Raw genomic sequence first — 26,350 nt, forward strand, 5'->3', positions numbered from 1 at the left:
GAATTCTTTGGGATAACCTCTGTCCTTTGTTTTGATAAGCCTTTCCATGTGTTGATGCACAAATCCAAACAAAAATATATCTCCCTCATACGAGCCTATCGGTTGGTAATCTCAAGATTCTTTCCTTATACAACATTTTCTATGTTTGCTTTGCTTTGTTGGTAGGAGACGTACACAGAGATAGCTGGAATGCAGAGATTTGGGGCTTTCTACATGGATTACTTGTACACAATGGAAAGCACCAGTGGCAAAGGTACCTTTCTTCTTTGTTTACCCTGTTAAATAATAGAAACAAAGACTTTTCAGGCCCAGCTGGTCCTTGACCATCTGTCCTCTACCTTACCTTTGATTTGCCTTCAGGTTCATAGTTAAAATGGTTTCTTCTGCATTGATACATTTGAGGTTACTTGTTTTATTTGTTGTTGATTGTTGGTGTTCTGCCTTATTTTCTGCCTAAGTAATTGGGATAATATCTCTTATAATCAGTGGCTAAACTGAAAATCATCCTCCTGTAGCAGTGCAAATTTCATTAAGAATGACATCTTTTTATTTTAGTCGTTGTTGTTGTTGTTATTATTATTATTATTGACTTTGGAAAAAATTATTGAGTATGTTGATCTTCTATTTGATGTAGAAGATAAAAAAAAAAAAAGGCAAGGATGAGAAGGCTATACCTTCAAAATTACTCAGCTGAGTGTGTATATATAGCCTTAACACATATGCTTTTGTGAAGGTGGCATTTATGGTGGCAGAAAAGATGGTAGGGAGAATTGAATTTGAATATACCTATCTCGAGGATTTTGAGAGCAAGTATTAGCCTAAACCATGTGCACATAGGCATATGCCAGATTCTAAGACATTTTTGAGATTCCCATCAATTCTTTTATAAATCTGTGAGATTACAGGGGATTTGATGCACTAAACATATGATTTGCTTCTGTGAGCATCACAGAAGCCAGGACAAAGGAGTTAATGCATGAACAAGTTGTGTGTGTGTGTGTGTGTGTGTGTGTGTGTATAATTTAATGATTTATTTGTATTTATACTGATATTCTTATAATCAATAGTACTGTGTTGTTTTTTTTTCTGAGAGTTTGTCATCTACAGCTGCCATTCTATAGCTTTTGTTGCCTAAGTAATGATTTTTTCCCCACTTGTGTATTTAGTATTGTGAACGCTATTGCTGCAGAGGTCTCTTGACAACTTTCAGCTATTTTGTGACCAAACATATTTATCTCTCCTTGCTATTTAGTCTGATTCATCTGTGTGGGGGGTTTTTTGCCTTTTTTATTTTTTTTCATTTTTATCCTTCTGTATAAGAGAAGTGTCAGTGTTTGTTTGTGGGGGTTTTTTTGCTCTTTTTTTTCTGAATATGTTAGACATTAAATATAAAAGGAGTAGGAAAGTAAAACTAATTTTGGTTAGAGGATGGTAAAGCTTATTAAATATATATATACATGCATGTATACATATATATACACACAAACAATATTTTTGTATATACTTATAAATATATTATTTTTATATATAAATATATAAAATAGTATGCACATGCACACGCTGCCATTGCATTGGATAGTTGGGTATAGTTGGATAGACCAGGTAATTTAACAGTTCTTTCCCAGTCCTGAGGCTTTCCTGTCTGTGTACCGTATCATGAGTTTGATCTGAAGCTAACTGAGAAATGGACCTTAAGTCAAGCTTTTACTACAGTTTATTTCTGTTCTTAATAAAGAAATAACTGTTCCTTTACACACACAACTTTTATGTAGAGAAGTAGAGGATATGGGATATGTTTTATCTCCTTTTTGATTTTTGTTATTGAAGTTTGAATATGCACAGGTTATTTGATTATGAGGAGAAACTGATCTTGTGGACTTCCTTGTCTTGTTTTTCTGAACATACAAGGCATTGAACAAGACTGCAATTAACCCTTTTCAGAAAGTGCACAAGCAAAAACACTCTTAGCTCACAGCTGGGCTGGTATTTTCATAGTACTTTTTCCCTCCTCAGCTTCTCTGCTATTTCTTTCAGTTTGTTTTCCCAGGTTCTTGCCTTTTATTTGCTGTATCGGTCGCTAGGAAAACACCTCAAAATGCTCAGCTTCCTATCAAGCCTTGCTGTGTGCTTCCATTTCAGTATTACTCCTCTAATTCCAGCTACCTGAATACGTAAAGGAATAAATCATCTAATTAATTTAAATTAAAGGTGGCTGTTGAGACTGAAAGTCAGCTATATAATTAAGAAATATAACATAATCAAATGTATATAAATTGTTTAATTTAAAATCAAGACTTATTGTTTTCAAAACCTTGAAATATTTATAAATCTTGCTGCAGTTTAAATATGTGGTGTTATTATGAAAAGTATTTATGTAAAAAGTCAATATTTTACTAATTCTCATTTTGACATTATTAATTATATTTTTGGTTACAACCAGCACATACCGCCTTCCCCTGAAAACCCCAATACAACCTAAATTATAGGAGGCAGTTACTGTGATTGTAAGATTTTTATCTGTCAAAGCAATTTTGGTTTGTCACCTTCTTGGCCCCTTTAACCTTTCCTGGCGCATACAATTACTGATTAAACCAGAAGTGCCTCCTGGATAGTATTAACCTCAGAAGTTTCACCTGTCACTTAGGTAAGTGCACTAATCACTTTTAGTATTTTGAATAAAAACAAGATAGTGAGTCATGCACAGTAGTTTAATTTTGAAATTCTTCCTGTCCTTCCCTTCCCACTTTGTTTTTCTATTTTATGCCATCTGTTTGAATGCAAAACAGTAATTTCTCTGAAACATTTTGTAACATATCAATTCCACTGATCCTGGAGGAGATTTATGAGACCTGCAGATTTAATACAGTGTGATTTTGAAGTTATGTATTTTGTTTGTGTTTATTATGCAGTACACTCATCTTAAAGTTTTTGTCAGTTAGAATTAGGCGTATGGTTTACTGAGGGCTGAAGACTGTGATCAGTAACCTGATTTTTCCTTTATGTATCTGCAAACAAAAAAGCAACCTGTGAACACTTACTTCTGCATAACCTATAGAATTCCTACTCACATTCTTTTTGCACTTAAATGTGCATAATTAAACATAATTTTTCCAGAAAGTGGATAAATTCTGTCACTTCAATATATTAATCATATATATAAAGTGCACACAAGTGGGTTTGTTCTGTCCTTTTTGAAAATATAGGCCATTATTACTTTGAAGGCTTTTGGCTTTGATATTTTATATGTGAGGTTACTTTTTTTTATTTTTATGCTTCTTGACAGTGTTCATTTGAACTCCATACAGGATAGAATTGGAGGGAATGCTGACAAAAATATATGTTAAATGCATATTAAATAAAGCATACCTGACAGCAGGCTATATACTGCCTTTTTTAAAAAAGTCCTTTTCATGATTTATAAGAAGGTTCTAACTAACAGTTTCATGGTTTGTTTTTTGTTGCCTTTGAGGCATTTGCCTTCAAAAGTGAAGAATCTTGTGGAGAAGATTTGAATAGGGTTTATAAGGTTATCTTTTTGTCCCCTTTTTCTTTCAGAAATGGTAAACAGACCAGCAAGGGGAAGCAGAGGCTATAAATGCTCTCGCTATCAGCTTTTCTTAGGCTCTGAGGGACAAAGACAATTCTGCTGCTGAGTCTGGAGGCCTGCAGAGGCCTGCAGGGTATAAGGACAGCTCTATTTCAAATTAGAATAAACCACGACCATTCCCCTCGCCAGCGCTTAGAAGGAAAAAACATTTTACAGAGTGATTCACAGAGGAGGGAAGAAAACATCCTTCTCCCCATTAAAAAAACTGTTTTGAATGAGTATAGTAAAGAGAGAGGGAAAAGGGAGTGTTCCCATGGATCATGAAAAAAGACTAGTTTCCTCTCAGGCAACCAGAAAGAAAACATGCATTTTTCTACTTGGTTTAGAGGTAAGATTTGCCTTGAAGCTGTGAAGCACGCCATGCCGGGCTGGCTTGACCACAAAACCTCAGCTACTCAGAATATGACAGACACTCCAGCTCTTTGAAAAAGTGCGTGGGTCAACTGCCTGCAGCCGCCCGGTTCCCACTGCTGATCTGTTCATGCCGTTTCCTTTAAATACATCAGTACAGACAGATTACATCCATGAGAACATAACTAGAATTTGGAGTTATCAGATTTTCCCTCATTTTGGGGCAATAGTTCTCTGCAAGTGTGCATTGTTTCTTACTGTAATAGAAAGTAAGGAGGCTGTTAGATTTATGCAGGGAAATTTGCATCCCGGGAGGTAGGTAGGAAGGGGAGGAACGGCATCCGCCTTGTGTTGTGAGAAGGTGTACAAATTCCACTTTGGCTAAGAAAGGGTTAATGGCTTGGCAATCACTTGAAAGCTATTAATGGTATGCAGGATGCAACAGGAAAAATCAGTCCACCATTAACATGGCCTTTAGCTTCTGCAGCCTGACTTCATCATAAAAGTCCAAGGAGAATATATCAAGGAGACAACCCTGGAATTGAACAGTAGACACCAAGGTGAAACACTAAGTGTAATGACAGCATATTTTCTGTTTGTCACAGCTTTGACCAGGTGGATTATGGAGTACTGTACTATCTAAGGAGTGTGCTCTATCCAGATTCAGTGAATGACTAAATTATCATCATTCAATTTTGTCTCAGAATTCTCTTTTCTTTTTGTATGGTAAATGGTCTGAGAATCCATTCAGTCTTGATGCTTTTTTGTCAGACTGTTTTTTTTTAATGGTTAGCAAGACAATTAATGTACAGTGCTTGTATCAAAACTATGAAGACATTGTCAAAGTGATGAGTCATTAAAAAAAAAATCAGACATCTGAGTGGAACTTTGCAAAGTAAATATTTTTTGCAAGTTGTATGTAACAAGAAAACCTGTTTCTGACATCTGTGTAATTTAACTGAAGAATTTTTCCATGAAGTCAATTTAGAGTAATGCAGTCATACTGTTCAATAGCTGACCAGTGGTCTATATACTGTGAATAAGTGATTTTAATCTACTTCATTGCCCAATATCTATTGTCACAAAAATGATCATTATACTTTAATTGGTACACTGGTTGGCCTTCTGAGCACAAAGGCTCGACTGGATGCAGAGACTTAACAGCCTTTTAATCCCTGAAGTCATATGTCTAAAAATGGTATGAAACATATTGGTTGAAGAAATCTGCATTCTCACTACCCATGCCCTACCTCATCAGTAAGTGGAATGGTTTACCTCCTTCAGTTGTCAGTCTGATTTATGACAATACGAGTGAATGCGATTCCCATTTCCGTTCTAGCGCCTTTACCAGCAGCTAGAATTTCAAGGGCCTGTATCTCTTTCAAATGAAGTTTCTTCACAGCAAACCTTTTCCTGCACCCTCAATCTGCAAGATTATTTGGTGGATATCTTTGCAATACAGTGCAGAAATTTTGAATAGTACAGTTGTCATTGGTACCTGGGATAAAGTTGCCCACGTAAGTTAGGAGATTGTTTAGACCTTCAGAGCATCGCAGGACTGAGAAATAGAAAGATAATGGAAGGACTTCTCAATGACTGGTTAATTTGTATGGTGCTTGGTGGAAAGGCAGATTCTTACTGTTTGCTCTGCATTATACAGGAACAGTACTTGTTTAAACATCTGTTAAACCAGTTACGGATATTTATGTGTTCAATTTGTGTTTGTATAGCTTCTGTATATTTATGATAAGTCTAGGATTACAGGATTTGAAGCAAAAGTAGTTTGCAAAGGTTAAACTTTTATATCCAGTTGTTTGATATAACATGTTGTTATCTGTAAAACTTCTAGTTTCTGGGAATCAGCAAGACCCCTCTTCAGTAAAGAGTGAAGATTTTGGAAATGTGCAGGAGATGTCTACGAAAAACCTCATTGTTGGTCCCCTCAATCTTCGACTGGATAGCAGTGCAGTACACCGGATAATGAAAATGATAGTTTGTGCTCTGGAACACGAATATGAGCCATACAGGAGAACTAAGCCAGGTTTGCTACTACTGCATGTACACAAATATACAGAATTAAATCAGACCAAATTCAGTGCTCTTGAAGGAGTTAAACTCTAACTAGTCAAACTTTAAATATGTCTGGGGTTTTTATGAGTCCAAATAAAAAACATTAAAATGAAGATAAAACTTTGGGTTATCTCCATCAGTGCCAGTTCAGACGATTTGAAAGCCAGATTTTTCAATCTCAGGGCTCCTGTCGAGGGGAACATTTATTTTATTGACACTTCTAGCTTATCTTTGGTGCCTTAGAGAAGGAAGAATCCCTGCTGGTATGCATTGATTAGTTTGAAATAATAGTTATATGGGGGGAAGGGGGAATGATTGGAAACAAGCTATGGTAAAACTGTTAAGATCAGTTTCTTGCATAAAACTTAGAATGAGCTGTATATATTTCTCACTTCTAAAATGTGGATTTCAAAGTGAGGAAAATACTCCAGTTATGATTGCATTTAGCCTTAGGTAGAACCAGTGTGGAAGGAATAAAATTATTAAATATGGAGGGATAAAAAAAATATGCTTTCCGTTTTTGCTAATCTCTAAAGCATTTATGAAACAGCCACTGTAGGAAATATTTTATATATATTAGTCATACTTATGCAATCTTGATTTGTTTTAGATGTTACAGATAGAAATAGAACTATGCCAAACTCAGAAGAAGTAGCATCATTGGAAGAATACATTCCCACTCGACTTACAACGTTCACTACTGTTAAGTGTACAATTACAATCCCTGTGGCAGAATTCAATTTACTGGACCACTTGTTGCCCATCATCATGGGTGAGAAGGTAGGTATATGCAGATATTTATTCAATTCTTTACATAAACATGTGCTATTTAATTTAAATAATTAAGGTTAAAATATATAAAGTTGTAATGTCAAACGTGCATTACCTTAACATAGGGCTCGCTGCATCTGTGCTTTTCATCCCTGACAGTCTTCATGTGAAATAATGGAAATTGAAACAATACCTATCCTGGGATGAAATAGTGTAATTTTCTTCCTGGGATGCTATTCCATGTGCCAACCACATTACTAACTTCAAAATGAATTTGCTGACTGTGAGCCTTCCTTTCAGATACCTAAGACCAGTGGTGTGTGCAGTGACTAGCCAGGCTTTTTAAAACTGAAGGTGTCACTTGCTGGTAAGAAAATAAAATTTGGAGGAAAAAAGAGTTTAAATAGTCAAGCAGACTAGGTAGCTGGGACTTGAAGTTTTTTTTATGGTAACCTTTGGATCAGAGGAGTACCTGTTGTCACTTTGCCATGCAGATCCTCCCAAACTTGGTCAAATCAGAAATCTTTGAATACACATGCTCAGTAGATACTTCTTAGATGCTAACAGCTAGTTATGTTTGTACTAGTTCCAGCCAGGACGCATAACTGAGCTGTAACTGAGCTTTTAACTGCTGTGTATTGTACAATGTTTTTATCTGGGTACTTAAACTGAATAGGGAATCAGTTTTTCCTCTGATTTGTTAATGGTCTCTCTTCCTAACTATATGGTTCAAGACAGCGAGAAGATGAAGAGGACTTCTGATTTGGATGCAGAGGAGACGAGAGATGAATCTGTGGGACTGGAAAATTTTGGAAAGGAGTTTGGTAGAAAGAAAACATGCTTTTATAACACAGAAGATCACATAAATGTATTTTAAAAAAAAAACAACCCCCCCCCCCCTCAAACCTCCCAAATGAAGACATGATTATGTTTTTGTAAAGTGACTAGCTCAGAAAGAAGAGCCAGAATTGAAATTTCCCAAAGAGCCTTAATTTGTTTGGTCTTTCACGTATGTTTAGTATAACTTCAGCTACAGGTTCCCGTACTAATTTTATTCCTGCAGGACTCCTTCCTCAGTGCACAAAATAAATATACTGTAGGGATGAATTAATGTTTTGCTGTGAAGACTTACAGTAGGTTTACCTCCTGTTGCAGAAGCTGGAAGATGTTTTATGGATGAGGAAAGGAACTGGACGAAGAGGGGAAAAAACGGATTCTTGATTCAGAGTTCAATTCTAGTTATTTTTGTCTGATAACACTTCCAATGTGTTTTTCACAAGTGGCAACTAATTACATGTTCCTTGTATTTGAGGGCATGGGGTTTTTTGGGTGGGATCTATTCTGCAGAAGTGCTCAGTTCCTGTAGTTCCACCTAAAGCAATGGGAGCTCTGCTTTTATATGTGAAGTATTTTACTATGCTAAATGTTCAAAAATTGGCATTCAAACTGGCTTCCAGAATTAATGACTTTTTTTTTTGTATCAGACTTTCTTTTCAGTAGCTTCCCTTATCTGTAAAATGGAGGTGAAACTCTGTAGGTCTTGTGAAAATAAACTGATCAGTATTTGTGAAGCATTCATTTGGAAAAAAAGGTGAAAGCCACTTGAAAAGATTAATACTTTTGTTTTCAGAAGGATTTGAGCAGCCTTACATTATGGAAGGCACGACGACATAATAAAAGATCTTGAGAAAATACTAGATATCTACTGTTCAGGGGAATATTGCCTAACTTGGGCTGTATATTCTTATATGTTAATGTACTTTACTGCATGTTTATGTGATTTAAGATTGTATGTATATGTGCAGGAGGACAAATTAAAGTGTACAGAGTGTCTTAATCAATGGCCTTTCTTTTAGAGGGCTCATATAATCATTCTCGCTGCAGAATTGAAATACACATGGTAACATGCACATGTTAATACTTCACTCAGATCACTAGTCTTTTGCCCTTTTGGCTGCAACTTGTATAAAATTTCAAGTGCATACCATTTATTTAGTGAACGTGCTTGAGGAATGTGTACCTCTTTTTCCTAAATTCAGACTTCCTGTCTTTTCACAGATAAACTCGCTGGCGTCAGTGAACTGGTGACAGATCTGTTGTCTGTTGACCTATTAGGATACATACAGAAGCTTCTATTATTAGAAAATGTGACATTACCAAATTTGTAATGGGAAGCATTACTCCCTCTCAGCTTGGAAGTGCTCAATAGATTGTACTTGAAATATCAGTGTGAATATCAAAGCTATTGTAGGCAATTTAAAAAGTTCGTAGATGTATTATTGTTGTTCTTTTTCTTTCTGCCCTGAGACTGTTGTTTTTACGTTTTTGGAACGAAATAAGCCTCATATGAAGACTATGGAGTGTGAAAAATTGCATCAATAATCCCCTTTCTCCCCAAACAGCCAAGTTCATAAAACATTTGAACTTTTAAATTGCAGGTTTTTGGTTCAGCATGCAGCATACTTGTGATCAGTCATTTAGCCATTTTGAACTCAAGGTGGTAAAATCGTGTTTTGCACCAGTGCAAGTGTTTGTTGTAGATCCCAGTAAGAAAGGCTCTCAGACTCCATAAGGTATTGATTAAAATGCATGCTACTGGAGATAACATGAGAAGGAAAAAGGGAACAGCATACATAATCTTACATCCCAGAATCTCTTCAGAGGCTGGAAACTCTGAGTTGTGCAACATTGGATGAACATCATCACAGATGGGATCTGTGCAGTGTGCTATGCCCTGACTAGAGACTTGTCCAATGCTGCACAACTAGAGGTTTCCAGCATCTGAAGGGATGTAAGATTATCTTTGCTATTCCCTTCTTCCTTCTCATGTTATCTCTAGTAAAAGTTATTTTAACCAATGCCTTACAGTGCCTGAGAACCTTTCTTACTGGAATCTATAACAAACACTTGCACTGGTGCATTACAAATCCTTGATGCAGACTACTGTGTATTCTGTATGAACATGTACATTAAAAAATAACTAGCAATGTTCAGAGCAGTGTTAGCTTGTCATCTGTTTTCCTATGTTAAAGTTGAGGTGATTGAATTTTACAGATGAATGTACCATAACGACTTTACTGTTTAGTTCAGCAACTTGTCAGGTTTAGTTGAGTCATGCCTTAAGCTAAATGTTGGCCCAAGGGGGCTCTTTTCAAATTTGTACACTGGGGCCAGATATCACAGTACTGTGACCATACTCTGCAGCATCATGAAAGCTGTTTCTCTGCACTGACGTAAAAGTTTCTTTATACTGGAATCTGTGTTTAACAAAATAATATAAACATGCAAGTCATGTTCTGTAGCAATAGTCAAGTATTTGAAATTACAGATAGAAGAGTTCTTTGCCTTTATAAGCTTAGGCTGAATTTCATCAAAATTCAGTTGAGTATGCAGGTGGAAGAGGTATATTCAGGTATGACCCATCTCTTGCCTCTCCCGGTCTGAGAATTCTCCGTTTGCTTTCCTTCTGCATTTCCCAGATCTTTGTCTCCTTTGCATATTCAAAAAGTGCTGCTTGTTGTTACTTTTTACTTGCTCTTGGTATCTTAAACTATGGGACTTCTCCACATTATGTCAGCTTTGAGAAGTATAGTTTTCAGTGAAGATAGTTTCAGTGTTGTAGAGGAAGGTGGGTTACATCCATTCCCTGTCCTTGCAGTCAGGGTAGAGACAATATCTGTAGTCTCTTTGAAAGCTGAAATCTGTGGTCTTTCTCTCCTTGGGCAGATGGCATCCATATAATAGGTAGACAGCCCTATATCTGTTGTGGGATTGAGGCAAACAAGTTAAATTCAAATTACCTTTTTAGTATTAATTTTTCACCTGAAGTTTCACTTTACGTTTCTTGAGTGAAGCCATGCATATTTAAAATACTAATAACTTTAACTTTTAGATTTAAAGTAGTACATACATCAAAAAAAAATTTTTTTTTGGTGTATGTTTAATAAAAGTTTTAAAATCATAGAATAATTTGGGTTGGAAGGATCTCTAGAATACATCTAGTCCAACCTCCTGCTCAAAGCGAGCCCAGTTCAAGCAGGTTGCTCAGGATAGCATCCAACCAAGTGCTGAGTATCTCCAAGGATGCGGATTCCACTGCTGCTCTGGAGAGCCTCTCCCAATACTTGAACAGGAAGATCTCCTCTTGGCCTTCTCTTCTCCAACCTGAACAACCCCCTTGGCCTCAGCCTCTCCTGCGGGAGTGATTGTGTGCTCTGTCCCTCTAACCACCTTGGTGGTCTTCCACCAGACTCGCTCCGGTATGTCCATGTCTTTATTGTACTGGACATGGTACTTCATTTTAATGAATACTACGAAAAATCTGGTTGAATGTATAAAACTGCAATATTTATTTTTTGTAAATGCATTTTCTTCTTTTAGCTGAGTTGTCTGGCATGATTACAAATATATAATGGTGTATGACAGTGTAAAAGTTATATCAGTGTGTGTGGCTCGTAGTGCTTTTACATGACAAAAATGTAAGTAAATATCTAATTAAATATTTTGACTTGCATATTCTAGATGAAAATTTTATAAAGAAGTTTTTTATTTCTAAAATTATGTACAGAATATACATACAGAAATTATTTTCAAAATATTTCAGGATTATTATTAGGAGTATATGGCCACAGTAACCTGTTAACAGATCATTACATGGAGTTTTGTTTTTGTGCGCATGTATATGTGGCAGATAATAGATCTGTAGTATAATAATTGTGTGTGTTTTTTTCCTCTTCCTTAGAATTCAAGTGGATTGTTAAATGCTATGAGCTTCCAGCCTCTGCGGCCTTTACCTTCCATCAGAATATTGGTGGATAAAATTAACCTGGAGCATTCTGTGCCAATGTACGCTGAGCAACTTGTACAAATGGTCAGCAGCCTTAGCCAACTGTCTGATAACCTGCTTCATTACTGTTATTCACACTGCTATCTAAAGGTAAAAAATCTTGAAACCTATTTCTCACTGCAGTATGTTGAGAAGTTCATATGAGCATAGACAATTCTAAATTTTTACAGTTAGGTTTTTTGCAAGCATTTTCAAGTTAGCTGAAAGGATATAGTTAAGTACATTTCATAGAATAAATATGATTTTTGGGTCAGTACTTCTTACTTGAGCTGTATGTTTTCCAACATGAGCAGAGAACTTCACATGAGGAAACAACATGGACTGAAACTCCAAAATCTTCATGGCAAGACTGAGTTGAAATAATTTAGAAGGAAATCTTTCCCATTTTTTTACAATAATTCTCATAGAATATATGGATTACAATGAATTATGCTTAGAAACTTGATAGGATTTTGTGAGGAAAAAACATTGATTTTAATAATATTGACAGAGCAAAACAATGACAGTGAAGTATGCAATCAAAGATTATTCTTACCAAACAATTTCAGATATTTTCATCTTAGGAGGAAAAACCTTTGAATGTTCTCAACTTAAAATCTATTAGGAAAGGAATTTCTATTACTAGATTGGAGGGAGTTTAAGATGCTACTGAAAAATCATTTTGAGACTGTTCAGTTGCCATCTGTTAAGATTTCAGTAGAATGATAAAGTAAACTTTTAAGAGGAGTTTTACCCAAGCCTTCCAACCTTTTAGGATAAGCTGTGTGCTTAGATGATTTGAAAGGCTTTTGGGTGCTACTAAAACATAAATATTTAATACCAGTTATATTAATTGTGTGAAAATTTCCAGTCCTCCATTCACTTGTCTGCTCATATCATAACAAAAATCTAAGCAATGAAATTCTTACCATCTGTGTAAAACACAAACATTGTTCCAGAATTACATGGCAAGCCCTCAGTTTTAGGGATAACGTGTTCATGTCCTATCACATTTAAAGCAATTGGGATAGCAATATCACAGGTCATCTGTTTTTTAATTGGGGAGAGACTTTTTCTATTCTCAAAGGTTTTAACAACTATCAGCATTTTAAAAACATGGATTTTAATTTTGAATTTTATTGGGTCAGATATTTTATTTGTTAGTTTTAATATAGGCATGTGTTGTGTTCTTATGTGAATGGTGATAGAACATGTTAAAAAGAGTCAACTCTATGATCATTCATTTTCCATATTGCTAAGGGAAAAATTGTAGAGTAATTGTGATGACCTTTTCTTTAGATTTTCTCATTTTATTAAGAAAAAAAAAGCTTCAAAGGAAAGCTCCCCTTTAAATATCACTTTTTAGGCAAATGTTATTATAATTGCAAGAAGTGATTTTTATTTATTTTATATGAAAGGCAATGTGTAATCTTCAGAGTTAAGGATATAGAAAACCATTTTAATGGATAAATTATAATTTGCATTTGGTTTTCAACAATTATTTAGAGTAGACAATTATTTTTTGAGTGAAGAGAATATATACATATTCTTATTGGAACACCATTTTATTACTGGCAGGATTTTCTAGTTTTTTATGGGTTTGGGGTGGAAATTCTCTAAAAGTAATACATAGTTTATTTCATATTTATTGAATATATTTTAAAAGAGTTGATTTGTATATTATACTTGAAAAATAACTTGAAAATGATTGAATCATGTGCTAGTGTACACTTTGACCAACTGCTTTTTTTCAGATATTTGGTTTTCAAGCAGGACTGACCTCTTTGGACAGTAGAGGATTATACTTCTTCCCTGCTCCAGTTATTCCCTCTTTCAGTACTGCTTTTTATGGCAAACTGGTCAAGTTTCCCAAATATTGGTGAGTGTTAAGCATATGCAGTGTATTTAAGTAAAATGCACAATAACTACTTCTGCTTTTATAACGACTGGTTTAGAAAATACTAAGCGCCCTATCTATCCCTAAGTCTCTTTTTCTCTTGTATCATATATTTTACTGTTAAGTCTGTTATCATTAATAAACCTCTTTATGAGGATGTAGGTGTTAATCAGCTTTTTAGACAGATTTTTGGTTGAGAGAATAGATGACGCACACATTTGTTGAATTTCTGAGAACCAGTTTCCGTGCTTCCTTGAGCTAATGTGTTGAACTGAACTGGTCTGCTCTCTCTGTTTCAAACTCAACCAATTAAAAAAAAACTTGAAACAAGGCCTAATCCTCATGAAGAATCGTACTTAAAATAGTAAGATAATAGGCAAACAGGTTAATGTGTTAAACATTTCCTCTTCATACATTTTGTGCTGTATACCTAGACTGACAAAGAGATTTGTTTTGGAAGTGTAATGGTTTATATTAAAAAAAAAAAAAAGAATACTATGTTTGTAGTGGTACATATAGAATATAATGTTTTTTCCTCTTATGAGTTATGATACCGTATTAAACGTAAGAGGTTTTTTAACATAATCAGCACACCACCAGGTGGTAGCAGCTTAATTGATTTTCTCATATTTTCCATTAATAGTTCACAAAAATAGTAACCACTTCAAATGAATTACTGTTCTGTCATGGCCTTTTGCTAAAAAATAATAAATGTTTTCTGGATAACGTATAATCAGCAAGTAGTCTGGTAGGATTGACAGCCTCTTCCCACATTTCCGTATATTTTACATAAAGTTATTCTTTGTGATCCTTGTGTGTAGCAGTCTCTCTCGTGTGCTCTTTCTCTCTCTTGTGCTCTCTTTTTTAATGCATTGTGTTATGATGCATTGCCCATCTGAAGAATAGAGTATGTTAGACTAGTAACACAGAAAAATAAAAATGAGCAGTAGTTCTAGGGGGATAAAATGGTACTGTCTTAAAATGGCAAATCATCTATCAGCATTTTTTGGCAGATCCTGCAATACAAATATTTATTGTGGTCTAGTATGTCTTAAAAGAACATTAGTGGTAATTTTTTCACTTTTTTATATGATACTATATGTTTCTAGAGTTTGCTTGTTTAACAGTGTGAAATAATTAAATAAAGTTAATGTATTCCAACAATTTATCTAAACTAAGCAACACCAATTTGCGGGTAATAAAGTAGAAAAACAAATGAGTACAGCAGCAGTCTGGTTAAATGAAGTGTAGTCTGAAGTGAATAAAACTCCAGATGAAATGCATCAAATAGCACTTGAACTAAATCAAAATCAGTGTGAGGACTGAGAATGTCACTGAAGTCATGCAGTGAGTGAGAATTAGTTGGGTAGAATAACCTGGTAATGTCATTAAACTTAAATTCATTCCCCCCCCCCCAATTATACCACCTGCTTTATTTGAATTTTTAGATTTCACATTCCAGAGTTTCTTAAAGTGCGCACATGTGATGCTACATGTGTTCTTCTATTTCTTAGTAGAAAATATATACCACAGACCATACCTTTTAAAAACAAAGACATTTTATGAACTGTTATGGAATCCCTTAGGTAGTATGTTTTGAGTTAGCAGTGAGAAATCTCAGCTTGATTTCTGACGTAAATCAGTAGAATAGCTTTCTTTTCTAGTTTGAGTATAATAATCTCAAAATGTATACTGTGTATTAAATACTGTGGTAATATTTACTTTTTAAAAAGTTGATAAACATTCGTAGCATGTTTTAAGAGACAAAATTTGAGCAACATCAGACCAATAAATTCCAGCAAATAACTATTAATATTGCAGAAGTGCTGTTTCATTTTATTTACCAAATTGGTCTGTTGTAATGTTAGTTAATACACTTTCTTATAAAAGAAATTTGCTCAAACTCACTAGTTAACTAAGTCTTTGAAAACTTTTAAATTGTTGTAGACCTAATCTATTTTTGTATTAAAGTCAAAAAGTCTTGTATTTTGTTTTGTCAAGCATAGCAAGATGCAAAATACAATGTTAATGTCAATATTTTACAACTACTTTATGTGGTGTTGCATGCCAAATTGTAAAGCAGCTTTCAAAGCTTTCAGAAGGATGTCTAAAAACAACTGAGAATTAGCAGAATATAGTTAGAAGCCCGGAATGAATTACAAGAATGTTTAATGCCAAACAGAAATCTTTAGAGGAATTAGCTGATTATTTTTTTCTTCTGGCTACAATTTCTGTTGCAACAGATAAGATAATTGAGTGTAGGATAGTTGAGTGTTATAACATTATTGCTTATAAAGTATCACTGTATTGCCCTTCTGAAGAATACTAAAGTACCATTATAGAATATAGATTCCATACCATAAAGAATATAGATTTTCTTTTTTCTTGCCCTATCATCTTTGTGTTCCCTTTCTGTGACAAGTGTTCTAGACTTTCATCCTCTTGAGTCAGGTCCATGGGAAGGTTCTTACTTACTGTCTCCACCTGTGACAGCCTTTGAGACGCTGAACACTTATGGAATAAGGATGTAAATGGGGATGAGGTGATCCTGTTTCTACCTGAGTTCTGTTCAGCACCTTAGTCTCTTAGTCCATTGTCAAGGGGTCTGTTTCCTTGATATGAGTCTCTGTGTTTCTCATTTTGAAACTACGTCAATAGCTGCTTATTTGCTGTCTGCAAGGAAGCGCCAGTACAAACTCACATAATAGCTGGTCATCCTAAATTTCAGTGTGTAAATGAATCATTTTATGAGTAAGTTGTGGAGCTGCTGGGTAAATTAGTATCTAGGATTTCATGGCCTTCACTTTAATTATTAGTGAATGCATAGCAGTTAATTGAACATTCTTGATACCAAAAAAACCCTGAAAGGAATTGTTACTGTATTAGAGGAAAAATCTGGAGCAGAAACTTGCAAGTAGATCTAGATAATTAGCTGTCAACCAACAAAATCTTTAGGATGAGAGATGAAATGGATATATTTCTGCAAATATTCTTTCTTTTGAACTACTTTCTGCAAACACTGTCTTAAGAAGTAGATTTCAGCTTACATATAGGCAGTGTGCCAATCACAACTGAACAGTTTCTGAGGAAGAAGGTTCTTGCCAGCATGAGACTGGTCTTATCTACTTGGTGTTACTTCCAAATGTCATAAATCTTTTACTTATTTTATTCCACTCCATCCAAAATGTAGAGATCTCAAAGTTACCGCAGGCACATTTTGCATTAATTGATCTGGTAGGTGTCTGGAAAAGGAATCAAATTTTTAGGAGAATAAGGAAGATTTGAACTTCCAGAGAGGCTTAATGCTAAATCACAGAAAATTCCTATTGTAGCAGACTGCAGTTTTGAAAGATAAATAAGTGCTGAGCAGTAAGCTGAGCTAGATGATCTCCTGAGATCTCATCCAACTCAAATTATTCTACGATTTTGTGATTAAAATTTCCATTTAATGCATTGAAGTTCAGAAACTGAGTATGAATATTTCCTGCCTGTTGCATAGGAAGTACTGTGGTGGAGTCCAGATACTGAACTTACCTCTTCTGAAGATCAGATTCTGTATCTTTTGCCATAAAATTATCTTTCCATCCAGATAACTGTATAATGGGACAGCATGGCAGTGTACTGTGCTCAAACTTTTGAAAATTATCCTTATTGTTATTTAGAGAGCTGCAATATATTATTCTTTGTAGCCATCAGGACAACAAATTCCAAAAAGCTAGTCTCCTCTTTGTATTGTTGCCTGCTATTTTTGAGTTTTGCTTAATTAAAAAAAAATTAATATTAGGTATACTGAAAGATTTGCATGTGTGAACTCTGTTACGCTGGACAAAGTATCCAAGTTAGAAGTCAATTATATCTTGAACACGGGGGCTCCTAAGCAAACTGAATATATGAATCGAGGGTTTATGAGCTTTGTGAACATTCAGAGCCAGTTTAGATTTGGCCAAGCTGGTGCTGAGATGGAACTAGTATGACCTGCTGTACCCACAGTATTGAGCAGTGTAGATTTGATTGTGTTGACATTTCTTCTCTTTCCTTTACCTTTTATTGAAGAGCTGGCCATTACTGACAAAAGTTGTAAGATTAAAATTTGCTCTCCTGTCAGAGAAAGTTGTATGAACTATATGGTGGGCACCTCAGCTGCCCAGGGATATAATATCGCTTGTTTTGCTTGTTAAAGGTGAGGACTGCAGTCTTAACATAGTCATTTTATTAATATGTGCCTTCACAGCACTGAAAGATCGTTACAGAAATCTAGATACAGAGATCCTCACTTGGAATATACATGTGTATTTTCTGTAGGCTTTGTTTTTATAAGCCTTAAGGGCATTTATATAATATAGTCATTAATATTTCAACACAAATTTAATTATAAAAGTAAATATTCAGTATGTTTCTAGAATTTGTTAGGTTTACATTTTATTGGCATGCTAGGCTATAACCTCCTGTTGACTACAAGTATATTGAGAAACATGCTTTCTCAGCAGCATGAACATCAGCATTTTCTGTTTTCTTACCTGACTTGCTAGCCTTTGTTTTGACTTTGTCACTATGTAGTTGCCAGCCATGGTTGCTTTGTGCAATGAATTTAGCTTAGCTTTTTTAGTTTATAAATTTGATACTGAATTACCACCTTTAGAATTCTCATAGTTTTATTATGCTATTACTCTGTTTAGTTACTCTGTTCTGCTAAAACATTTGTTGTTTTAAAGGCGTATCTATCTCTATACAGTTTTATTTCTGCTTTCTCCCATCATGTAACCCTTACAATGCAAACATCCCTAGCTTAATCAAAGCCATACAGTGCTATGCCACACAACTGTATTTCCATTGACAGAATTCATCATCATTAGACTACTTGTACAATCCAGTTAGGGCGTTATACTCTGCAGTGTGAGTCATGATGTGCACTTGCTCATGTCTGCCTTATGAGTCATTGTGAAAACCCCTCGTGCATTTAATGGTACCACAATGAATTGACCAGAGTGAGAATAATTCATGCTGATCCACAAGCAGTATGATAGAGCAAGATATGAGTTGCTGAATAGTAGAGTTTTTTCAGCAAGGAAATTAGCTCCTGCTGACATGGCCTTTGCTGAGAGGATTAAAAACATCTAATGGGAGATCAGGTGAGCTTTCTGTCTTTGTTACTATTTTGACTGAAACATCTTCACAGGGCATGTCCAGTGGAGTAATGCTACTTAGTACTAGAAAGCACAGTAGATGTGTGAGCTTGAGAGTCATGAGATGTAGCTGTCGTGCAGTTCAGTGCAATTGTGTGCTATTAAGAGCCAAATGGACCCTGCTGGCAAGAAACACAGAGGCAGATATCCAAAGACTGTGAACATTAGATCATAAATCTAGCAAATTTTCCAATAAATTGACACTTGGGTCTTGGTTTTGGCAGCCTGTTTTATTGACTAGTCACAGTAAATAAAGAGTAATGTCAATTTAGATTGGATGTGGATTGTGTTTCATATGGGCAGTTGAGGGGTATGCTCAGTTCCTGAGTTAGAAGCAGAGACAGGCTGAAAACACATGAAACTCATTTTGTAGCATTCAATTGTGACTATTAGTTATGTCAGTAATTGGATATAACTGCCAGATGAAAATTCAGGCTATCCTTAGTAACAGAAAAGATCTGAGCTTGCATGCCTGAACAGATGCCATCAGTGTATGGGACAGCACAGAATTTTGGCCAGTTCAGTGTCATGTGAGTTGGACTTAGCATGTGTAAAAACCTGCTTGGACTATTCAAGTATGCCAGTGATTTGGGCTGTGCAAGAACAGAGGGAAACAGTCATTCTGGTGGGTTCTGAAGAGGTGGTTGTGTAGAATTGCCCCAAAAATGGACAAACAGTCTAGGGAGTACTCTGGATTGCTTCAACATTGTGTACTTCTGTGCCATAGCATAGAAGACATGTCAGAGAGTGTAATTTTAAATCAGGATTTTTTTTTCTTGTAGCTGTTTTCAATATGGCTTGCAAACAATCAATTTGATACTTTCAGAAATTTGATTTACTGTGCACCTTTGTGTGTGTTTGGAGGTTTAGGTATGCCAGTTGTGAACAGTAGTAGAGGGTGATTTGAGGCTGGGTTTTAACAGGAGAATGATCTTTCGCTGATAACACAGTTGAATGTATCTTTCATTATAAAAGTTGCGTAGGTAAAACTAAGTTGGCCATGCTTATGTGCAAGGTGCTTAAGGATGAAGATGCTTAAAGAAGTTGTGTGGAACGTTTTCTAATCTGCAGTGGCATTAGCATATAAGGTTTCTTCACCACAAACATTTCGTGGCAATTGCAGTTACAATCTTCTGGAAGGAACTGCTGTCATTTACCAGGAATGACCCTCTGTCCAGAGGGTCTGTTCATTTGACTTGCAGCTTGATTACTGTGACTACAAATTAACTTCAGTTGGAAACCTCTAGTTTAATTTTTTTTTTTTTTAATCAAGTCCAGATCTAATGTTGCTGCTTCTCAGCAGATGTGGCAGGCAGCATTCAGCGAATCTGTTAAAAGTGCACTTTTAATCAATGTAAATTGAAAGCAGTTGGATTTTTCGGTATTGTCCATGAGAAGGAAATTCAGCAGAGCTGACTGCAAGGGGTGGTCATGTGTAGTGTTTCTAGTGTAATTATTTAGACTAGTTAATTGTCAAGGTTCTTCAGTGAAAATAAATTAAGCCTATTAACTAATATCTGTCCAGGGAGAGTGATTGCATAATTGCATGTGGTGAATACATTATCCTTACTACTTATAAAGTGATGGTCCTTAATTTTAGCCAGGTTCTAGTAACTGTGTTGCCATCAGTATTTGCTGGCATTTTTACTAAAAACCAAGTAAATGATATGTAGTTCAGAATATAGAGGATTTTCAGGGTTAAAGCCACCTTTTGCTTTACTTGAAACTGGTGAGAATGATGAAAAACTTATTGTCATAATGCTGAAGTGCTATTATTCAGAATTAATGCTAAGGTAAATTTGAATCCTTAATATTTACTCCTTTTTATACTTTATGGATGCATTTGGAAATTTTGTTTGTATTACTTAACAAGTTTCCTACAGATAGTAATAATGCTAGGATTTTCAGCAATATCTTCAGTTTATGAGTTTACCTATGTAGACTCCGGCCAGAAAGCTCCACTGGTGGGAATTCTTCACACAGAACATCCCTCCCTTCTCCAGAATTTCACCTGCAACTGATGGCTTCATTTTTTTTCTCCTCTTCAAGTGTATCCGTGAGTCATGAAGAGAAATAGTCTCTGAGGTTACACTTACCCTACTAAATAAATCACTGTAGAAACCATTCTCTGGCCCCGAGGCCAAATGGCCTGTTGTGGCTCAGTTCATACCCACATGCCGACCTGTTGCTCCCCTTTGCTCCCTGTTCACTCCCTGAAGGAAAAAAAATATAACTGAATAAAGCCAGACTTCTGCCAGGGGACAGCCTTTGGTGCACTTGATCCCTTCAGCACTGCTTAGGCATTGCTTGAGAAAGCGCAAGCTACCATGGCCTGAAGCTGTAGCAGGGATCAAGGGAACAGCTAAACAGGACGGACAGTCGCAGGCCGTTACCTAAACCTGTGCTTGGCCTTGTTTCACTGGCTAATATAGATGTAGCCTGCTTGAAACTCGCCCCTGGACCTGGAGGGCTAGGAGCACGCGTGCGGTGGCATCCTGCGAGCCCGTCCCATTCAGATGTTAGGCATGGCAGTGAATTTTGAAGGAGTTTTACCATGCTGTTGCAGTTGCACTTTTATCTTCTACTTTTTTCTTCACAACTTTTAAATTAAAATATCAGGGGAATTTGATAGGAATGAAAGTATCGTTTTGCAAATTTGTAGTTGATATTTTTTTTTCTTCAAGTTACAGAATTTGCAGTCTTTCGTGTTTTAGGACTTTTTGTATAATTCCCTACACCATTATGTTTCTGAAAGGAAATTCTGAATTATTCTCTTGGGTACCAAATAGTCCTCTCTCACAGAAGTGCTATGTTTAAATGCTTATTGACTAAGTTATATAGAAGTGCCGATTTTGTGATTCTTTTTACACAATTACCTTCATTATGACTGTGGACCATATACTATGTTGCTGGACAAGCCATAGCATATCCTTCTTTGACTCTGTAGAGCTTCAGTCTCAGATGGTAGTCTTCATTTCCACTCAGAGTGAGGCACCAGAAACTGTATGGTCTTGGGGTTATGAACCTATTTTTGAAAGCAGGTTAACATGACAGGCTCAGCAGAATTTGATAACCGTGAGAAATGGTGATTAGCTAACTGGGGAATAAAAACATTTTATTAAAAAAAAAAAAGATTTATTTTTCTTCATGTGGGGCACTCAGAGCAACAGATAAACCAAATATAAAGGCTTATGTGCATGTTCACCCCTTAAGCTATTAATATTTCCTTAGAAGCTTTACTTGCTCTTGCTTCTTCTCTAGGTGGGAGAAGCATAGTGTCCTATCTCCAGCAGTGGTTGTATCTCCACGTGCTTGTGGGAGTCTGGGTGACTCCCTGGACAAATCCTGTTAACACACCTAGCCATGCTTTTTCTTTTCTATGAGCAGAAGCCTTCTCACAGATCAGGATCTGTCTTTGGTTTTAGGCCAAGTGAAATATTGTTTGTGTACAAGGAAACATCCTCACCGTTTTTCCTCAAAAACTTTTATCCTAGTCATTTATAGTTTTGCCTTCATTTTTGTTTTATTTCTTTAGTAACACATTTTAAAATAGGTTGAAGTACCTATTAGCTGTATATACTGAGGAACAAGTATTATTTTGAACTATATTGAACACATGCTAATGTTTGGATCTTCTTTGAGTAGTTTCCAGCTGTTTTTTTCATGATTTTTAGAAAGAAATTTCAGCTTACTGTAGCTAAGTAGTTCTCATTTAAAATTACTTTCATGTGTTTCTAACATTTCAATATGAAAATACATGGAAATTTTTTGCAGTTTTCTGATGATAGCTTATTGTCATATTTTAAATGTTAAATCACAATAACTCTCAAAGTTGAAAATGTTTCGGATGGGTGGCGAATGAACAAAAATAAATGGCATGTGTGTTCTGGCATTGAGAGGGTTACTTTTGAAAGGCTTATGCTAATAATGTGATGCATTGCTTGAGATCAGGAAAAGGGAAAGGTTGATGTTATTGGCAAAGGTGGGCTTGTGATGTGGATCACAGACGGGGTCCAGGAGTATTTCTGCAGCCAATGCCTCTTCTAGATAATTCTATAAAACTTTTAAGACTCTCTCTTTTTTTAATTTGTAACCAACTTGCTGCTTAAAACATAATTATAGATATATTGACACTTAGAATAAATTCTCCTGTTGGATGAGTGAATATTTTTAAATATTTAGATGAATTTGGTGCAGGATACTTCTTCATAATCATAAGTTTGAAGTTTTAAATCCTGTTTTTGCAGTTGTTGCTGGTACTGTTTTTTAACAAAAATTCATTGTTTCCAATTTTGTAAATGTCACTCAAGACATGATGATCAATTTCTGTCAAGTGCCACCAGCCCACTGAAATATTGCCTCCTTCCTTTACTCTTCCCTCAGCTTAAAATTAAGCATGAGACTTTTCAGTGACACTTTTATTTTTGTATTTGCTTATTTGCTTGCTGAGTGAAGCAGGACTGTAAAGAGACAACTGTTCCTTTTCTGATAATTTTTAAAGGGTATGGAGATTCCTAAATGAACAATTGAATAGAAGCACTGTATAAGGAAATGTATTTGCTAAGCATGATTAGAATATTCCTTTGATAGCCAAGAAGTGTGCATATATATGCATAATGATGGATTTTAGTTTTTTTGGTTTTTGGTTTTTTTTTTTAGTAGAAGTGTATTTAGGATTTAGACAGGTATGTTGTAATGGCTAAAGAATGGGATTTAAAGTTGGTTAGCTCAGATCTTATCTTCATATTTCTTCACTTAAAAGCTGGGTTTTTTTCATAGTTCAAAATGAAAGACAGTTCTTCAATTTCTGTTTATATGTGTAACCAGTTAAGAAGAATTATGATATAGATCTGCTGAAGGCAAAAGGATTTCTCTTTTTCTGGTAATTTTCAGAGCCGCACCTTGCTGTGCACTTACAGTGTGTTCTTCACAGATTCCAATATACTGAAATAATTTGATCTAACAGAAATGGAGTTGTTATTATACAATGCTGTCACTGGCTTAGTATTCTGCTTTGAAGATCGGTATATTTGTTATACCCCAACATTTATTCTCCATATGTCTTGGATTTGGCTGTGTCCATATATTACAGCAGGAGAATGTTATTTAGTGACATTGTATTCTACTGACTATCTTTTCTTCGGTATATGTGTATGTGATTATTCAGTATATGTATATGTGGTCTTGAGACTCACCAGGGCTTTTAGAACTTTTCAGTGGTTAAATAGGCTTAATGAGACTGTCGCAGTGAATAGACCAAAACTAAACACTTTAAAAAATATATCCATAGAATCTACTACGAAGTTTACAATGTTTTTGAGAAAGAATGATATAAAGTCAGTTCCAGAGTCAGTGTTTAAGATGATAGATTTAGATTTAACAATAATTGCAGTCTTTGAATTAAAAAGAAATATTATCCATTTATTCACACTTAATATAATAAGCTAATGCTTTGCTTTAAATAGCTTCTGATATACTTTAAAATTATTTTGAGGTTATTAATTAGTGAGACTACAATATAATCATTTTTAACAGCCTTCATACTCTTTCTGCTGTTTATGCAGGGTATATACATGGAATATAAGCAGATCTTGTTCATCTGTGTCCCTGTTGTGGATGATCTTGATCCATCCTTCGGTATATTAAAGGCTTTTTTGGTAATGTGAAAAACAAAACACGCTTCCCCCCTTCATCCAACTTCCTTTTATTGCTGTGACTTACATCTTAAAGGCCATTAGAAGTGACTTTTGGTATACTTGCAGGCAAAGAAGAATGCAGTTAGGTGCTTTTGTGGCTCTTTCTAGTTTTATTGGAATTCAGTAATACAGAAATATGGCCTCAAGTTTCTTTTAGTCTTGTGTACTTTTTGATTTGTGGCATCTCTGTTGGGTGCAATATTTTAAAGCTTTTTGCTTTAACTAATGTGCACATGCATCTTCTTATGTCTCTGAACTTTTTGGTCAAACTATAAAAAATTTGCCAAATTTTCAAACACAACCATTTATCTCACATTGTAAATGCATCTTTTACAACCAAAAGATTTTATCAGTGTATGAAACAAAACAAGCTAAATTGAGGATTGCTTTTATTTCAGTATAGATGAATTTATACCACAGTATTTGATAGAAGAAATTCATAAAAAAGGAAAAACAAGTCCTAACCAACTTTACTCTTTGGACAAAATTTATAATTTAAAACTGTTTGTAGTGTTTACTTGGAGTTGGGGTTCTGTTTAGCTCTTGAATCTTTAGTAGTGAATTTGAAACTCTGTGTTAGTACCCAAAAGAGGTCTTTGAACTTTTTAGAGAGGAAACGAGTTTGGAGCATTGAGCTCCTGTCAGTGAGTTGTGGTCCATCTTCTTCTAACAACTTTGCAATTGTTAATAACCTTGAAGAAAAAGTATTGTTAGGCAAATTTATCTACATTTGGTCACATTTTTATCCGTTTCAACCAATTTTTGTGGGAGTACTTGGAGATGAGTCAAGATCATGCATTCAAAACTGGTATATGTGAGAAATTTGGAAGGGAGGGAAGAAAAGGGAGTGTGTGTATTGAGGGGCCAGTGGATGTAAGACTGGAGCATTTTATTTTCTTACTGTTCCCGTTATCAGCATTTCATTCCACAACTGTTGTCTTCACACTCTAAATATACTTTTTGTTTTTCCTGATCCCCACTTTCAGTTTCCAAGCACTTCCAAAGAGGATTCAGTCATACAGCCCTCTCTCTTCACAGTTACTGTGAGTGTTTCTTCCATCCTTACATACTTCTTCCCATCCTCCAAACATTTTGTTGGAAATACTCTAAAGATGCTTCTTTTCCTTTGCATACTTTCTCTCTTATTTATTTGGTTTTCTTTGTGCCTGTTCTCCATCCTTGTTCCTTAAGCCATGTGCATTAATCCCCCCATTTTTTCCCTCTTTCTTTTCCTCTTACTGTTAGAAACCTGAAAGAATAAGATAATTCTGTGGGCTTCTTTGTGTTCCTCTTTGTCATCATTGTCTTCTGTCATTTTTCTATCCTATCATTTCTGCAAGGCTTGGGAGGATACTGTGCTTTTCACTTTCTCAGGACAATGAAGTCTGTGGATCTGTCCTCGTCACTGCTTCTGCTCAGAGCAGTTCCTCTTCCTTGTTCTCCACAAAGAAACTACTTCTCAGTCCTTCTTTCCCCTTCCTTTCCTCCATCTCTGTTAACTCTCACAAGCTACTGCTCGTAGCTTGCAAGACTTGCTAATTTCCTTACTTCTGGAGTGTCTTCAGATTTGAAGGAAACATATCCTCTTTTCTCAATATCTGCGTTCTTGAGAGATCTTCACAGATGCATCCTTTGGAGAAAGGTCAGAGTTGTGGGATAATCACTTTTACTCCCCCTGAAATAGAGCTCTAGAATCAAGTTTTTTGGTGTTTCCCTACCACAGGGTAGGATCACGCCTGATCAGCTGTGTTGGCTCTGGCAAATGGAAAGGCCCTTACCATAGGTAGGGCCCATGAGCTGGGGAGTGTTTTTGGCTGTGTTTCTTGTAAATAATATATGTGTAATTCTCAAACATGTTTGATCAATTTCCAAAAAGTTGTAAGAAAAGAAAAAGATGAAATTTGCATTACAAATTTGGAGTAGGAAAAGGGTTTGTTAATGAAGTCATTA

General features: G+C 35.6%; 1 protein-coding gene across 1 annotated transcript in view; it reads left to right on the forward strand.

Annotated features, from left to right (window-relative positions):
* The window catches only part of VPS13B (vacuolar protein sorting 13 homolog B), a 489,316-nt gene that overhangs the window by 84,747 nt on the left and 378,219 nt on the right, over nt 1-26,350 (forward strand). The window contains exons 12-16 of the mRNA XM_067290363.1: nt 166-253; nt 5,808-5,999; nt 6,639-6,808; nt 11,541-11,735; nt 13,379-13,503. Coding sequence (XP_067146464.1) covers nt 166-253; nt 5,808-5,999; nt 6,639-6,808; nt 11,541-11,735; nt 13,379-13,503 — 770 coding nt within the window. The remainder of the gene's footprint in view (nt 1-165; nt 254-5,807; nt 6,000-6,638; nt 6,809-11,540; nt 11,736-13,378; nt 13,504-26,350) is intronic.

This window comes from Apteryx mantelli, chromosome 2 (assembly GCF_036417845.1).
Source record: "Apteryx mantelli isolate bAptMan1 chromosome 2, bAptMan1.hap1, whole genome shotgun sequence".
Lineage (NCBI taxonomy): Eukaryota > Metazoa > Chordata > Aves > Apterygiformes > Apterygidae > Apteryx > Apteryx mantelli.